The following is an 18,356-nucleotide window of genomic DNA, read 5'->3' on the forward strand; positions in this document are numbered from 1 at the left end:
CAGACGTGGAGGGATGGTCATGAAGAAGGCTGGGGGCAAACAAATCGCAGAGTCTGTATACGGTGATTCCGTCTGCGTTTTCAGTCGTGTGTGTGTGATGTGCACACGTACTTGTGTACAAATAGGTAGCATACACTGACATTAAATCACAGTCCAGGGTCCTCTGGGGAGCGAGGAAATGTAAGTGTAAAAGTCACGGTTACCACACATACATGTGTTGCTTTTTTTATGAGACAACATTGTCCTTGTAGTTTGTTTAATTAATAAACTAAAATGTCAAGTCTCGCTGATCCCACATGGGGGCAGAGTGCTCACTGCCATGGAGAGACGAGGTGAGGGAGCCATAGGGCAGCGCTTTGTGATGGAAAAGCACAATGATGAACAGCACTAAGGACAGGTGAGACCCTGAGGAGCTGAGGGTCAGAGTGGACCACAGGCGGCACGTGTCAGCAGTGGAACAGCAGCAGTTTTAAACCTCAGAAAAGTAAGGTCAAGAGCTCCTGGGAGGAGCAGAGATGGGTTCCAGAGTCGACTACCTGCAGCAAACCCTGGCCCCTGTGGCCTCGGTCCTGGAGGGCGTGTCAGGGCCTCAGCCACCTCTTCCATCAAGGGGCGATGATTGCAGACCAAGCTAATATAATGAGCAGCATTTAACTGCTAGCGACTGCCACCCAAGGAGAAAGAACACCGAGGCCAAGCACAAGATATATTCTTAGCTCTCAACAAAGTAGGTTATGGTATAAAAATACCATTCGATAGTAATAAGCCGGCACCACCGTCGTGTGCACGCTGCAGCAGCTCAGCCTGCGAGAGCGTCTGAATACCTGCATCATAATCCAGACGCAGCCGCAGGGGCCTGTCACCCCCGACTCAAACGTGCAGGGTGGGTGATGGAGGGGACAGAGCTGAGGGCAGGGTCCCCAAACCAAACCTCTGTGTCAGAGGCTGCCCAGTGCCAGGGGAAGACAGAGGGGGACAGGGTGGGCAGGGAGGGGATCGGGTGCTGAGACCTGAACGTGACCTCGCTGAGCAGCTGGAGGAATGAGCAAAGGCCTCGTGGCAGGAAGTGCTAGTGGGTGGGAGGGAGCAAACGGGACGGTTCCTCCTCCACCCAAACCCTTTCTCCAGGCACCCACAGCCCAGGGTCTCAACACCTCACCTGCTGGGAATGTCCCAAGTTTATCAGCCACCTAGCCAGCCACTGGCAAGGTGACAGCGCACTTACTGGCCAGTGAGGGCCTGCTCTCCGCCACTGGGACACATTAGATGGAGCCAAGGACACACCAAGGTCAGCTCTGGCCTCTTGAGATTGGGGAGCTGGGAGGGATGGGGGTGCCCTGGACTGGACATTGGGGTACTGCTGACACAGGTGGCCCACCCTCCCTGGGCAGCGGGTCTGTGTCTGTTACATGCTGGCGGTGGGGACTTCCTGGCCAAGTGGAATCAAATAAAATCACAAGTTCAAAGTGGCATGTTCCTTCCAGGTCATTGGGGGGCCACATGCCCCAAGGGGAGGGGACCCTGAACTACATCCAGAACCTCCGGGGAACAGCTCTCTTCTATGTAGAGCACCCATAGTTTAACGGAGATCACCCCAAAAGTGGAAGGCGCGGGAGCCTGAGCACAAACACCTCTGCAGAGACCAAGGAGGGGCTGGGGGGCCTGGGCACGCAGGGACCCAGGAGCGCGCGAGGACACGGCCCACTGGTGCCCAGCACACAGGCCGGGGCTGGAGGTGCACAGCGGGGAGCAACTAAGCTGCCATCGGGCGGTGCGACCAGGCCGCGTCACGGCCACTACACACAAGCAGCAGTCAAAGGCCACAGCGTGTCACCTCACACAGACGCCGACAACACTGAGCTGAGTGAAAACACAAGCTTCAGGGTTTTTATGGAAAGTTAAAAGAAAACACACCAAGAATCCTATGTACTACTTATGGACACTTCTATCTGTGTGTAAATACCCAAAAAAGGAGGACAAACGCCACGAGCATGACAGCAGCTGGAGGAAATGGCGCTTCACACTGATTTGTGGTACTTCACGGCTTATAACTTATAAAAACAACTTAAAGCCAAAAGGGCAATAGAGGAGGAACAGTTTTAAGTTCTGGGCAGAAGAGACACACGTATTTATTACTCTGGGAAGTTTTCTCAATTTTAAAAATCTACCCAGATTAAAATCAAGAGAAATCACATTAAAATCACACTGCTGGCAGCTCTGTGCTGGGCTAAGTGTCCTGCCCTGCTCTGTCCTGTCTGGGGACCCCCAGCTCGAGGTGGCTCTTAACCCAGGACACGGGCCACGTCAGCCCGGCCTAGCCGGACAAAGGCAGGGCCCAAGAAAACAGCTCCTTTGGACCTCAGACCCTGTAGTCCAGGCCCCAGTGGACAATGCCTAGCAGTTGGCGGGGGTAGAGAAAGGGATGAGGGAGACTGGAGAAGCTGGAGGCCACGTCACAGGGGCAGCTGTGGGCCAGTGGCCTGGCCTTCCCAGGCAGGGCGCTCAGCGTCCTCTGACTGGTGCCAGGGGCTGCAGCTTTAAATAAACTTGGACACATCCACCTGGGCCAGGAAGCAACACCAACTGTGCCTCCGGGAGGCCAGACGCTGTCAACAACCAGCCAACATGGCCACTGAGGACCCCAGCCCTGGGCGGGGCGGCTGAGTGCCCAGCTCCCTGCACTCACCCCTGCACTTGCCTGGCCTCCTCCCTGCTCTGGAGGCCCCAGCAGGGCTGAGCCTCACACCTGGGGACGCTCCACAAAGGGCTGCAGGCCTAGCTGAAGGAAGCCCTGTTCCCCTCCCCTCCTCTCAGGCCCTGCCCCTCCCCCCCAAACACACACTAGGCCTCCTCACCCACTCAGGCTGTGGTAGGGGTGCACCTGCACTGTGGGGGCTGCCACCCGCTCTCGCTCCCCAGGAGAGGCCCAAGGACCCCACTTCCCAGTGTGGCTGTGGGTGGCAGCTGCCATGCTCAGCACTCACTGCTGGGACCAGAGCGTCACAGGAATGTGAAGCAAGGGTCATCCAGCAAGCAAATGGGGGCTCACAGAGAGGCAGCCCTGAGGGTGAAGAACAACGTGACGTCCCCTGGAAGGGATGCTCTTCCTCCCACGGCCGCCCCCAGCTGGTGTCCTGGGGGTCAACCCGGGGAAAGCAGATCTTGCCCTTCCCTCTGTTCTGTTTCCAGGTCCAGCCACCTTGGGGCCAGACACCCAACCAACCCCACTCAAGGGCAGGGAGTTTGTGGGTACGCCGCCCAGCCTTGGCCCCACCATGGGCCCCTGCATGTCACCCCGCAGCCCCTGGGCCTGGGTATTTGCACCCCAGGCTCCTCCCAGTACCGCACCCACAATCATCAATGGTCAGCATCCATCCCAAACAAGGTGTCAACACAGACGCTTGTTTAGAAAGAGAAAAAAAGGATCCGCTGCTGGATGTGTAAGAGGAAACCTCGGCGGCTGGGATGGAGGAGGATGGGGCTCGTTGGCACCAGGCTGGGGTGAAGACCCCGACTCACAGAGCCGCAGCCCCAGACGCAGAGGAGCCCCTGACCGGCTTCGTGATCTGCACCCCCCCAGCAAAGCCAGGGCGAGGGCCCTACAGTCTTCACATTAGCGAGTAGAGCCGGGGAGCCACCTGTTCCCAGGTATGGCCTTACCTGAAAAGAGCCTTCAAACACCTCCCCACCCGCCCCCACCTACCTCTAGGACTCTGAAATCAGGAGCCCGCAGGCTCCCCACCTGACCGCCTTATCTCCAGCCCAGTGACCTAACCCCAGTTCCCTGACCTCGGTTTCCAGCTCTCCAGACTCCTCCTTCCGGAAGGATCTCGGGAAAATCCCCCAGAACAGATTCCCTGGGGGACCCGCGGCATAGGTTGTTCCCACGCGGCCCAAAGCGCAGCGAGCACCCCCGCCCCACGACACCCGCGCGCGGATGGAGCCACGAGGAGGAGCAGGCGCGGAGCAGGTCCTGCCGCCCCCGCGCCCAGCCGCTCAGTGGGGGTGGGGACAGCACGGCCCACACCAGGGATGACCCTCGGCCCGGGCTGCCCCCTCCCCCACGCTCCAGGACCGGCAGCCGCCGAGGCGCGCCCCTCCTCTCTGACCTCCCACCGCCAAATGCGTCACGTCTGCGGGGCGCTCGGGGGACACCTGCTGCCGCCCCCGCCGCACTGAGCCCCGCGTCCCGAGCCGGGGCTTCTGGCTGGGCGACCTCGCTGAGCAGGACCAGGCAGAGCCAAGCGCGCGGAAGTCCGGCGACCTGGCCAGGGGCCCGGGGGTCCGGGCCCCGGAGGGCTGTGCGTTCCGGGCCCGGAGCCGGTTGGAGCCGGGGGCGCGCCGGGCCGCAGTGCGCCCGGAGCCGGCGGCGCGGAGGTCTGGGTGTCCGGGGTCCCGGCCCCGCACGCACGCGCCGCGGCTCTTACTTGCCAATATCCTCGTAGAGCTGGTACTCGTCAGTGAAGCGGGTGCAGGTCACCGTGGTGGCCATGGCGGCGACGGACGGGCTCGGCGTGCGCTCTGCTGCGCTCGGGCGGCGGCGACTCCGGCTCCCGCTCGCGGGCACGGCGACGCGGACGCGGGCGACACCTCGGCTCGCAGCGCCAGGAGGGGGCCAAGCTGGGCTGCGAGCGCACGCGAGATCTGCGCGCTCCGTGCTTGCCAGGAGCGCGCTGCACACCTACGCGCGGGGAGCGCGGGCGCTGCTGTCACCGCCGTGCCTGCCGTGCCTATCCCTCCTGCCGCCCCCTGCGCGAGCCCCACACCCGCGCCCTCATCCGCACCCGCGCCCTGCACACGCACGCGCGCGCGCGCACACACACATGTGCCCTGAACACAAGTCCTTGGAGCTCAGGGCCACGCACAGAAGCACAGCCGGCTATGTCCGCTGGCGACCCTCTGCGCGCGCGCACACACGGGAGCACAGTGAACCCAACCCCCTGTCGCCTTAAGGCCCACCTTGCCCGGGACTGCGAGAGGGCACTGGGCGCTCAGGGGGGAGGGGCACGTGTGCTCCGTTCCACAGGATTCATCCCTCACACCCCTGGGAGGAGACGCTGAGCTGACCTGGCCGCACACCGCATGGTCCTGTCACCCCCAAACCAGAGTGCGCACTGGAGATCCTGGGGGTGGGAGGTGAAGGGCTGGAGGCTGCCCCCTGCCCATGGTCCCAAACGCTCCCTCCCTCACTCCTCCTAGCCCTGGGTACTGGGGTGTCTGCACTAGAGGTCCCAGCAAGGGGGCGGTTGGAGTTCAGGCCCTGGGTCCTTGAGTCAGGGGAACTCACGTCCTGAGAGCTTACAGCCCCTGCTGGAGTAGGAGCACACATTCTCCCCTGTGCCAGGCGTCATCCACCTGCCTGCCCCCCACCTCCTCTGGCCTGATAGAAGAGGGTCCATCCTGGGGGAGGAGGAGGAGGGAGCACGAGGGCTGGCAGGAGAAGCTGGCTGACCCCAATTTTCCACAGAAGAATCTCCCCCAGGGCTATGCCCAGGCTGCCACCTAGAATGGGGACTTCAGATCCAGAAGAGGACCCACCAGGATCTGGTACCCCCACACTCCCTGAGTGGCCGGGGCCAGGGCCCATCCTGGGCTGGCCCTGAGGAAGGAAATTTGCAGCCAGCTCTGGACTTGGGTTGCCTGGCTGCCCTGACGTGAGCCACTGACAGCACGGCAGGTAGGCTCCCAGTGGTGGGCTCTTGGCCTGGCCTGGTCCTGCTCATCACTCACCTTGGTGGCCAGCCCAGGGCTGGCCCCAGAGGCCACAACAAATGTTTCCTGGATAAAAGATCACATCGAAGGGATTCTGGGGTGGGGGCCGCCAGGGCCTCCTCCCCCAAGCTGCCTTTGGCACATGGATATCCGGCAGATTAGCAGCCCAGGTGGGACCAGTCCAGGTTCTGCTGCTTTTGCAGCCCTGATTTACACCCAGAAGACAGAGGCCAAGGATAACTGGGGTTATGGTGAGTCCTGACTGGGGGCAGTGAGGGGCCTTTGGGGGCATGGGCTTGATTGCAGCAGGATTGGCAGGATGGGAGACCACCACCACACCACAGTGCTGGGACCAGAGCCCCCAGCTGTCCTGACAGGCGACACCACCTTTCCTGTGAGGCCCCTCACAGACCAGCAGAGGCTTGCTCTGGGGTTGTGTTCAACCCCGCAGGAGCCTCTCACCCATCATGCTGGGCCATCTGCGTGGTTCTGAGCTCACAATAGAATGCAAAGAGCAAACAAAACAAAATTGCACCCCTGGGCAAGTCAGGCTCTCTCCAGGCTACAAGTAGACTCTTGGCGCTGCCAAGGTCACACACTCGTACCAGCACGAGTCCATACCATGAGGAAGTGACATTAAAGGTATGACAGCGTTGATTTGCTTACCTGATTCTACATGAATTATCTTATTTAATCCTCAAACAATCCTAGGAGGGTTATACTTTTGCTATACCCATTTTATTAGAAGGGATAGAGAGACAGAGGTGACACAGCTAGAACGTGCTTGGGACTGAAACCCCCCTGCTGTACAAAGCCTCGTCCTATTTCACACACTCGCACACTCACACACACACAGTGACACACATGCATGGCTTCCACGGCAGCACTCTGGGTGCTTTGTTTTGAGGTCCCTTTCCCTGGGTGAGGAGGCTGCCCAGGTCCAAGGTTATACAAGAAGTCAGGGTCACTGAAGGGGTGTAGTTTGAGGCCTCTCTTCTACTCCTGTTAGCACCTGAAGTTCCCTGGGCAGTCCCTCCCCTGGGCTGAAACATTAAAGGTGCGACGCAGAGCAACCTTGAGGGCAGAGCACCATTGTGGGGAACAGCTGAGCCTCCAGAGACCCTGACAGTCCTACACAGCCTAACCCCTCACCCCCACTCACAGAGCAACTCACTCCCCACCTCCAGGCCCAGAGGGCTCCTCCCCAGCAGAGTGGAAACGCTAGAAGGGTGAGAGGCTGCCAGCCATAACTCTTTCTGGGGCCCCCCAGAAGGCCTCTCATCTGGGTTTTGCCTCCCATCCCTCCTTTTGAAAGGGACCTCTTCCACCCGCACCCCATGTCATCTCCGCCTCCCCCCTTATCCTTTCTAGCTGCTTTCATCAGTGAGGAGGGCTCTCCCTCCCGCGTGGCAGCTGGGGTGGGTGTGGGGAATATCAGCTCTCAGTTCTGGGAGGTTGTTGTTAGGATGGTCCCCATGGCAACAAGCATCACATCTGCAGAGCCAAAAGTGCTGCACTGGGGCTCAGTCCCCCAAGGAAAGCCATGGCATCCTCTGTCTCCTCACCCCCAGGGGCTGCTGTCATGGGAGGGATGTCATTGCCACCACCTCTCAGGCACAGTCATCTGCCTGGACGAGCATGCTGCAGTTCCCCAGAGCACAAAGATCCCAGTCATCCATCTCCAATCACCTGGCCCTTGATGTGGCAGCCCATGCAGGATGCTGTGGCAAACATGGGAGGACTATTTGGTAGTGATGGTGATGATGATGGTGGTGGTGGTGGTGATGGTGATGGTGGTGGTGGTGATGGTGGTGGTGGTGGTGGTGGTGATGGTGATGGTGGTGGTGATGGTGGTGGTGATGGTGATGGTGGTGGTGGTGGTGGTGGTGGTGGTGATGGTGGTGGTGATGGTGGTGGTGGTGGTGGTGATGGTGGTGGTGGTGGTGGTGGTGGTGGTGGTGATGGTGGTGGTGGTGGTGGTGGTGATGGTGGTGATGGTGATGGTGGTGGTGGTGGTGGTGGTGGTGGTGATGGTGGTGATGGTGGTGGTGGTGGTGGTGGTGGTGATGGTGGTGATGGTGATGGTGGTGGTGGTGGTGGTGGTGATGGTGGTGATGGTGATGGTGGTGGTGGTGGTGGTGGTGGTGGTGATGGTGGTGATGGTGGTGGTGGTGGTGGTGGTGGTGGTGGTGATGGTGATGGTGGTGGTGGTGGTGGTGATGGTGGTGGTGATGGTGGTGGTGGTGGTGGTGATGGTGGTGGTGGTGGTGGTGGTGGTGATGGTGATGGTGGTGGTGGTGGTGGTGGTGGTGGTGATGGTGGTGGTGATGGTGGTGGTGGTGGTGGTGATGGTGGTGGTGGTGGTGGTGGTGATGGTGATGGTGGTGGTGATGGTGGTGGTGGTGATGATGGTGGTGGTGATGGTGGTGATGGGTGGTGATGGTGGTAATTGTGATGGTGGTGATGGAGGTGACAGTGAAGGTGATGGTGGCCAAGCTATAATTTACAATGTACTCACTACATACTGGAAAATCTTCTAAAGGTCTAACACCCACTACCTCATGTAAATGTTATAGCAACCTTGCAAGATAGGGGCTATCGTTAGCCTCCTTTTACAAATAAGGAAATTGAGGCACAGAAAGACTCTGTAACTGGGCTCAGGTCACAAAGCTAGTCTGTGGCAAAACCAGTACTGGCACCTAGATCTGCCTGACTTTATATCTGGTGCCTTTAGCCACTGTGTCAGCTCAAGGGTGACTACTGGCCTTGTTCATGTGGTTACTGTGTGCCATTTGTGCCTGGCTCTGCCCAGGCACCGAGTCACACTTGGGAATGAGGTGGGCTCATGCCCAAGACCAAAAAAAAACAAACGTGAAAACACTGATTTGTGATTTGCTGGAGAGTGACAGGGTGATAACTTCAGAGTACGTGCCCAGGGGAGGCCCCTGAGGAGGTGACATTTAAGCCGAGATCTGAATGACAGAGACACTAGGATAGGGGAAAGGCACTGCAGGCAGAAGCAGCTGCGATGCAAGGGCCCTGTGGCTGGAGCTGGCTGGTGTGTTGGGAAAGAAGAAGGCGGGAAGAGAGGGCCTGCAAGACACCGCCACGTTCTGTCATTTGTTCATACGCGCGTTCTGCTTGGTACCTGAGTCCCCCAAGGGAGTCTGAGCCACCTAAATACTAACAAACAAAGTGACAAAGCTAACCAGTTAGCCTTGGACACAGGGAGTGTCCGGCACGGAGGACATGAGGGGACAGACCTGCAGACCTCCTCTTTTTCACTAGGAATCCAAGCCCAAGGGGGGCAGCACTGTATGTGAAAGACCATATGCAGGGTACAGGGACCCCCTGCTGAGCCCACTCGCAGGCAGGGGCTCAGCTCTGCTCCTGCCACCTCTCCTGAACCCCTCCCAGGCCTCTGGCTGACTGGGGCTCCCCCCCCAAGCCCCAGGCCCGTAGCCTGTTCTTGTCCAACTCCATCGCATCTCTCCCGGTTGGTGTCACCACCATTCTTCTGGAGATGCCTGTGACCCTGGGCCCCAGAAGTCCAGGCTTTGTCCCAGCCCAGCTCTCTGCCGACCTCGTATTGGGCTCACACAATTGTCTCCGTCGACCAGGGCTGTTCAGGCAGCATGACACCAGTGTCCCAAATAGCTAGGAGGGGCTGGGGAATCACTCCCAGATTGTACCTCCCTCACCATGGACGCCAGGGTTTTGTTGTGGAAACTGCGTCTTGGTGTGAGTCAGGAGACCTGCACTCAGGCCCCTCCTGTGCCCACCTGCTCACCTCCTACCCGCAAGCACACAGGGCATGCTGAAGTGGCTACAGGCCTGGGGTTCCCATCGCAGACACAGAGGACCTGTGTGTATCAGCCATGGACTTCCCTGCCCCCAAGCACCGAGAGGGGGCAGCTCTGCTGCCAGGGCTGGCTCTCTTCCTGGTGTTCCAACATAGAGACCCAGCCATTGCGTCCAGGTCCCTAGGAGCCGGAGAGCGAAAAGGAGGACAGACTGTGGGCACTCGTCAGCTTCTGGCCACATGACCCTCCCCTAATACCCACTGGCCAGAATCTAATCAAGACTTCACTTAGGGGGCCGGCCCGGTGGCTCAGGCGGTTAGAGCTCCGTGTTCCTAACTCCAAAGGCTGCCGGTTCGATTCCCACATGGGCCAGTGGGCTCTCAACCACAAGGTTGCCAGTTCAATTCCTCGAGTCCTGCAAGGGATGGTGGGCTCTGCCCCCTGCAACTAGCAATGGCAACTGGACCTGGAGCTGAGCTGCACCCTCCACAACTAAGATTGAAAGGACAGCAACTTGACTTGGAAAAACATCCTGGAAGTACACACTGTTCCCCAATAAAGTCCTGTTCCCTTCCCCAACAAAATCTTTAAAAAAGAAAAAAAAGACTTCACTTAGCTCCAAGATGCTAGGAAAAAGGTTTTGACCCCACATGTGAGCTCTATCACTGAATAAGGGGGAGACTGCGTGTTGGGGTCACGGCCTCCCTGCCCCACCTATGCCATGTGCCCCACCGCTCTCTGGTATTGACCCCAAGGAGCCAGTGTCTGCTGAGGCCAGTGGAACAGAAAGCACCACGCCAGCCTGGCTCTAATTCTCACCCTATTAGGAGTCTCTGTGTTGTGACAAGAGCTAAGTTAGGGTTTACTATTGTTAACAGATGAAAACACTGTAAAGCAAAGGTGCACAAATGGGGAGAACTGTTGACAGTTTCTTATAAGCTAAACAAGTGCCTTCACTATGACTTACTAATACCTTTTCTAGGTATTTACCCAAAAAATAAAAACATATGTTCAAAAAAAAGACATTTGTAAAGAATGTCTACAGTAGCTCTATTCATAGTAACCGAGACTGGAAGCCCCGTGGACGCCCATGGACAGGAACACAGCTCGGTGTAGGATCCGCTGCTGCCCTACGACGCACGTGAGCCTCTCGGACCGAGCTGAATGAAAGAAGGCAGACACAGAGAACACACCCCACTTCTACACACCCCTAGGACCAATCCATGGGGCGCAGCAGAAAGGAAGCTGTCCCTGCAGAGGTCCGTGGGGGCGGGTGCTGACATGGAGCAGCCCCAGGGGTTCGGGGATGGTAGAATCTCTACATTTTCTTGTGGTTACACAAGTGTATTAATTTGTCAACAACTGAGCAAACTTAAAAACAGGGCATGTTTATGCAAATGCAATTTCCATGTCAGTTATGTGTAATTATGTGTGTAAATTACACCTCAGCTTTAAAAATCACTGAAATGTACGCTGACGCTGGCATCACATGGAGAATGCACATTCCTCTCAGTGGCAGCGACTGGGCAAGCCTTAGGACACATAGGAAATCTCGAAAATTCTACAAAAGCAGGAATCAGTGACAACAGTGCAATGAAATTAAAAATAAATAAGTACAGGAAGCCAAATACATCCACTCAACAGGAAATTAAAATTACAAATTATGGAAACTATGAAAATGAAACCTATAAACACACGGGTGAAGCCAGGACCCCACAGGCCTCTGAGAAAACAGCCAGATGGGAGTCCACTCGCTTGCAGCTGGAGAAGCTGGAGGAGAGAGACAAGATAGCCCAAGAAAGTAAAGGGACGCCCTGATGAGGCCAGAAATTAATGGAATGGAAACGCTCGACAGCCCCGCTATTCAGTAACACCAAAAGCTGGATCTTTGAAAAAAAGTTTAGACAGTAAAACAGACAAATCTTTGACAAGGCTGGTCAATAACAAGAATAAGCCCAAGACGTAGGTACACAAAGGAGGAAATTATCAAACAGTGCAATGTGCACGATTTTACCAGTAAATAGAGGAACGTATGTGAAATGGATACTTTTCTGGGAAAATATAAATTACTCATAATGACTCAAAACAAGTGAAACACCATAGAAGACGTGGAAAACCTGCGGTGAACTTCGCACAGTAAGAATGTTTTCCCTTCTTATATTTGTACTATTAAGAAAAGTCAAGGAGAATGATGGGAAAAGAAGGGGAAACAAACCACCCAGCCTGACAAGGGGACCGGCCGAAGCCTCAGTCCACCTCTGGGGCCCTTCCTGAGTCTGGGGGGCACAACCTCAGGAAACACGGAGCTTTGCTATTGGTGCTGGCTCAGTTTGTGCCTGGGAACCTGGAAGGAGCTGCCATCCTGCAGTGTGACCAGCACCAGTCACCAGAGGTAGGAGGCGCCAGGAAGCAAGAAGGGTTTGTAGGATGCGCTTGCTGGGCCCTGGGTGCCCCCCGGGACTCAGCTATTCAGGGTTTTGGAGGAAAGGAGGATTTGTAATAAAGACATGCACAGGGGTGCTATTTATAACCGAGAAAACTGGAAACAACCCAAATCGCCCCCGCCAGGGACTGGCCTGGCAGATACACAGAGGAGGGGACGGAGATGCCGGCATGTGACGCTGGGAATGTGACAGGGGGGAGGGCTGCATGCAGACAAGAGCCTCGTGTGTGGGGGGGCCAAATACAATGCAGTGTGCACACAGCGTGTAATTATGGGACACAGCAGCCTCGCTGGCCCTCCTGCACGAGGTACGGTGTCACTTCACGCCCTGCAAAGGGAGACATTGGGCTCCATGAGGGGGTGGGAGGCTAGCCCTGTGCCTGGCCCCCCAACTCCCGACAGGCCAGCCAGTGGGCTGTGCAGGACACCCGCATAGGGGTCCACACGCGGGAAACAGAACGTCAAGGTCATGAGCCGCTGCCCCAGACTCACCCGCTGGCTGCCTCTGAGCTCCCCCACTGGCAACGGAAGTAGTGGGTCTCAGGAGATGGGACCTGACCCTTCGGACTCCCCTGGGAACGCCATGCACCCATCCTGCCTCCCGCAACCCCTCGGCCTCCTCTGAGGTGCCCCCATGTTCAGAGTCTCCCAGTTTCTGGTCTCTCCTCCACCCAGGGCCCTGAGGGCAGTGGGTGGCCCCTGAGCCCTGCAGAGTGGCTGGTCCCTGCCAGGCTGTCCCACCCAGGCCCCAGCCAAGGCGCCTTGGCTCCTGCAAGCCTCAGCAGGGCTGGTCTTCCCCGTAGGGACAGAAGCCTCGCACAGCAGGCACAGCCTCCTGTCCCCACCTGGGCCACAATCCCTGCTTTGGGGCTCAGACACAGGACAGTCACAGGAGTGGCTCCCTCACAGAGGTGACTGGATGGGCCTTGTCCTCAGCCCAACCCTCGCAGCAGTCAGTGTGTGCAGGGCAGTGGCTCACGCAGGCCATAAAGCAGGCTGCCCCTCACACCACGGCAGGTCCCGAGCCTGGGGACAATGGCCGCTCCCTCCTCACAGCCCTCAGGCGCCCAGGGCATTCTGCTGGGTCGCTTGCCACTGCAGGACCTGGGCTTCCCTGGGCCTCCTCCCCTTCCCAGCCCCACCCCACCCCGGCCTTTCCACCCCCACACCCACAAACTGCACATCTTTTGGGTTATTGATGCCGCTGTATTGGCAGGGCCCAGAGGGCGGCACTTGGGAGAGTGGTTTGGAATAAGGACGTGGTGGGCACCCCTGCTTAGGGCATCAGGGCAGAGGAGACATGAGGGGTGCAGGTTTGGGGAAGACGTTCGTTCTGCTCAGGGCTGTGCAGGGGTCCCAGGCGCCAACAGCTGCAGCTCACGGGAGACGGACCTGCAGCCAGAGCAGAGATGAGCCCTGACAGCACCGACCGAGCCACCGAGAAGGAGCAGAGACCACAGCCGCATGAAGATCACCAGGAGAGAAGTGGCCTGTCTGGGGGAGCAAACCTCGAGCAGGTGGTCTGGGGCAGGGTGACCACGGAGCTAAGGGGCAAGCACAAGGTGACACAGCAGGACGCGGGCATCTGGAAGCCCCAGGTGGGGGCATCCAGCAGAGTAGGGTCCCTGGGCCCAGGGGCCAGCAGGGCATGGGGCCTGGAGTGGCGATGAGCATCGCCTTGTCCGCTGAGGCTTCCACTTGTAGACATTACAGACCAGCTGGCACCAGACCAGCCCTCCCGCGTAAGGAACCATAAACCTGGACACCGTGTATGAGACGACTGTTGTCAGATGGTGCTGGACTGGGGGCCCCGACAGGGAAACTTATAGTCTCTCTGCTCTCGCCAGGGGACAACTCCTGGCTGTGCACAGAGGTCACATGTGCCTGACAAGGGCCAGCAGAGAAGAGGGAGCTGTGTGCAGCGTGCTGAGACCCATGCGTGGGGACTTGTGGGTCCCTGCTGACACCAGGCTGCACATACACAGGGCAGGACGGGGTCGAGCTGCAGTAGAGGGGTGCCTCGATTTTCCAGGAGGTGCAACAACAACACACAAAACAAACCCAGACAACTTCCAGTCATCAGGTAGGGACTGATCTGCCACAGAAACAAGAGTCCTTCAGAGGAAAGTAACGGGACCCGGAGTTGCTTCATGTCTTAGCCACAATGTCCAGCGCACAGTTAAGAAAACCCACTAGGTATACAAAGAAACAGAAACATGTGACCCCCCCCCAGGCAAGGCAAAAGCAGACACTGAGATAGTGAACCCCAAATGACCCAGGTGTCGGACTTGGCAGACTGTAAGGCAGTATTATAAATATGCTCAAAGAATTAAAGAAAGCTGTGGTTTTAATCAGTGAATGGATCAAAATCTCAGCCCCAAAATGAAAGATTATATATATATGTATAAAGGCAGATCAATCGACACGCTGTAATCTGAAGAATATGAGTAAAAACGGGGAAGGGAAATGAGAGAGCCTTAAAGACCTGGGACCAGCTTTAGAGTGTCTGCACACGTATAATCAGAGTCTCAGAAGAAAGGGCATGAAATTGAGGCAGAATAAGTATTTGAAGACACAATGGCCAAAAACTCCCCAAACTTGATGGAAAACACCCATTTACATATCCAATAATCTCACCAAACACCAGTCAGGATAAATATAAAAAGACACATTACATTCAAGAAAGCAACTTAAGGATTATAACGTGTGCACACCTGAAACAGTAAAACATGACATAAGCAAAGTTTGGAAGGAAAAAAGCTGTCAATCCCCCAAATTCTTACGCAGTAAAAATGCCCTTAAGAAACAAGGTTGAAAGGAAGACATTCCCACAAATGAACCTGAGAAGTGACAGAAGACCCACAATGCAGGCGTGGGCGTCCTTCGGTCAGGGGGTCACACAGAGGGAAGCCCAGGTCTGCAGGACAGACGGAGAGCACGGTGCAGACCAGGCAGGTGCCATCTGAGCCACGTGGCAGAAGGAACCTCACCAGGGGAGGAACAAATCAGCATTACAGGGTCACCTCTGCGTCACCCATGAGGAAACGGAGGTAAAACAGAGGAGACCCTCACAAAGCCGCTGACCAGAACTCTGCGAAAACGTCACGGGGGGAAACGCAGGGTGACTGGGAGCCGCGTTCACTCGGCCAGAGCCCCTGAGCACACGCGCCAAGTGCATCGGGGTGGACGGGACACCGAGCCTGCAGGGTGTCCTGAAAGCAGCCCACAAACCTCGCCTGGGGTCTGTGCTTTCCATGGTGACACTGCAGCAAGATTCAGTTCCTGGTTTTGACAGTTGCGCTGTGTTTACCTGGGAGAGGAACCCGGTTTTGCACAAGGACACGAAGGGATAACGGGGTACTATACCTCCCGCTGATTATCCAGTGAGCCAGAGAAAATCAGGATGGAGACAGAAAAACCTGTAAGGCAGATGTGGTCCAATGTTAACAACCGGGGAGTTCGGTTCAAGAGTATATAGGAGCCCTGTGGACTGTTTTGTAACTTTTCTGTAAATGTCAGACTCCTTCAAAAGAAAACATTTAGAAAGCAGCAGCTTCATTGGGACCCGCGGAGGGAGAGAGGGCAGCAGCAGGGAGCACAGGCCAGAGGACAGGTCCCAATCACCACTCCTCGAGGTGTCACACACAGGAAAGGGCAGAGGTCACATGCATGCAGATGCAGTGGGCGTCCCCTCACCCAGCACCAGTGCGGGCTACCCCACCATGGCGGCCACTGTCACCTCCGCCAACCCAGAGCAGCGGGGCCTACTTATGACGTTGAAAGAACTGGGCCTGTGAAACATTTCCTCCTTTGTGTCTGGTCCCTCTCAGTGTTAGGTCTGATACCTGCATGCAGGACAGCGGCGTCTCCACAGCTGTGCCAGCTCTGGTTGGGGGGGCTGTGCCATTGTGTGCCCATCGTGCCGTGAGCGCCCTCGGTCACCTCGGTGGACACGTGTGGGCACTACTGATTGCAAACACCTATGAGTGGAATTCCAGGGTCATTGGTGTGTGCTCACCTCTAATGGCCAATGCAGGTTCCCACGGTGGCTGTACCAAGTGACATTCCCACCTACAGATACAGAAGTGCTGGTTGCAGTCTAGCTGGGCAGATCTGGAGTGCTAAGATTTGGGGCTATTCAGGTGGGTGTGGGGGTTGCTCTGGCCTTAACCTCCGTCCCCTGAACCCTAGAGGCGATGAGTACCTTCTCGTGTGCTTGTGGGCAGTTTGGACGGCCCTTCTCGGGAAGTGCAGCTCACGACTCTCCCCATTTTGCTTCTGGTTGGTTGTCTCTACCTTATTGATTTGTAAAAGTTCTTTATATATTCTGGATCAGAGCCTCTCTCACATATATGCACTGAAAGCAGCTTTTGCCTTTTCACCTTATTTCACGTTATTAATGTCTTTTTATAAATATAAATTCTTAATTTCAATGTGATCAAATTATCAAGTTTTTTCTTCAATGGCGTTGTGCTTTTTCTATTATATTTAAGAAATTACTGCCTTCCCCCAAGCTGCTGAAGATATCTTATGTATTTTCTATAGCTTTATTGTTTATCCCTCAGAATTAGCTCTACAATCCTTATGAATTAGGGGTGTGTGTGTGTGCGCGCGCGTGTGTATTTGTACAGTTGGCATCAAGACTTTTTTCCATTCAGGTGTTCAATTTACTCAGCGATAATTTTGGAAACGACTATTCTTAACCCCAGTTTACAAGCAAGCATTAGCTCTGTCCCAGACGTGGGGGCCTGTTCCTGGACTCGGTTGTTTCTGTCCTTGAGCAAACCCACCTGCACACTGACTGTAGCACACGTCCTCCAGCTCCGTGGCTGTGGCTCCTTCCCTCCTCCAATTCGTCTGCTCCTGGTTGTTTGCAATTTCAAATATATTTTAGAATCAGCTTGTCAACTTCACAGACACACACACCCCTGCCACTATTTTGGGGGAATGATGTGCATTAAATACTTGTATAGCTCAGGGTGCAGAGAACTGAAGTCATTTCCTTAGTGAGTCTTCCAATCCACAAACATGATAGACGTCTGAACATAAAGGGATCTCAACTAAAGCTGGAGTGGAGAAGGCCTGTAGAGGGAGCTCTCACACCTACCACTCCACTCAGTTAACCTCAAGGGGTAAGTTTTCAATACCTCATGATTAAGAAGGTTATTTGTAGATACTCTTTAACATAATAAGAAAGTTTCCTTCTACCCCAACAGGAGACCACAAGACACTCCCAAAGAGGAAGTGCTACGACTTCCAGCGGGAGGTAGGAAGGCTTTCCTCTTGCCCAACAACAACCCCAGCCAATGGAAACTCCACAGCTCAGCCAATTAGATGCCATCATCACCTGAACTCTTACTTTCCTCCAATGAAGTTTCATGTTCCTCTTGCTGGTGACTTGCTGGTCCCACCCTCCTTTCTGTAAAGCCTTCCATCCTGTGCAACGCCTGGGAGTATCCCTGCTCGCTGGGTGAGAGGCTGCCCAATTCATGAATCGTGTAATAAAGCCAATTAGATCTTCAAATTTACTTATAGCCTCCCATTTATTTAGGTTTACTTTATCTCAATAAAGTTCATAATTTCCTACATACAGGTTTCACGTGCCTTTTGTTAGATTATTACTAGTTTTTTAATGTTTTAAAAATGCTATTGTAAATACTAATTCTCAAAATATTTTTAACTGTTACTGTTATATACAAATACAATTTTTAAAATAGTGACATTATAGCCAGGAAACTTGCTAATTTCACATATTAATTTTTTACAAGTTGCCTGACATTCTTTTGGGTGTTTTGTGTACGCAATAATTTCATCTGTAAGTAATGACTATTTTATTTCTTCCTTTAGATCTTTAGATCTTTCGCTACTTGCCTTTTACACTGGCTACACTCGCCAATACAATGAGTGGTAGTGGTGAATCTGAATAACCTTGTCTCATTGCAAACCTCAAGGGGAAAGTTTTCAATATCTCATGATTAAGAAAGTTATTTGTAGATACTCTTTAACATAATAAGAAAGTTCCCTTCTACTCCTAGGACATAATTTGAATAATTTTAAACCTTTAAAATGTGTTAAAACTTATGGCTCAACCATATGACCAATTTTTGTAATGTTCCATATGCACTGGAAAATTGTGTGTAGTTTGTCATTATTCGGTATCGTATTCTATATATGTCAAATATGTCATTTGTTAATCAAATTATTCAGATCTTCTCCTTAATGAGGTTTGTGTGTGTGTGTGTGTGTTTTTTTTTTTTTTTTGGTCGGCTTGTTCTCAAAAACATTAAAGGAGGCAGGTTAAAGTCTTTCACTATAGTTGCCAATTTTTTATTTCTCATTTTAGTGTTGTCATTTTACTATATATATTTTGAAGTTGTGTTGTTAGGTTTATACAACAT

General features: G+C 54.8%; 1 protein-coding gene across 19 annotated transcripts in view; it reads right to left on the bottom strand.

Annotated features, from left to right (window-relative positions):
- The window catches only part of CAMK2B (calcium/calmodulin dependent protein kinase II beta), a 67,845-nt gene extending 62,939 nt beyond the window's left edge, over positions 1-4,906 (bottom strand). For 4 of the 19 annotated variants that reach the window (XM_019731646.3, XM_019731645.3, XM_019731643.3 and 1 more), the window contains exon 1: positions 4,428-4,748. In XM_019731646.3, coding sequence (XP_019587205.2) covers positions 4,428-4,492 — 65 coding nt within the window. In that variant the 5' untranslated portion in view covers positions 4,493-4,748. Of the gene's footprint in view, positions 1-3,789; positions 3,935-4,427 lie in introns of those variants that run through there. The other 15 variants (XM_019731644.3, XM_074312115.2, XM_074312119.2 and 12 more) reach the window with 11 other exon arrangements.
- Positions 4,907-18,356: the final 13,450 nt, after the last annotated feature.

This window comes from Rhinolophus sinicus, chromosome 4, assembly GCF_057876585.1.
Source record: "Rhinolophus sinicus isolate RSI-liver-muscle chromosome 4, RSI-T2T, whole genome shotgun sequence".
Classification (NCBI taxonomy): domain Eukaryota; kingdom Metazoa; phylum Chordata; class Mammalia; order Chiroptera; family Rhinolophidae; genus Rhinolophus; species Rhinolophus sinicus.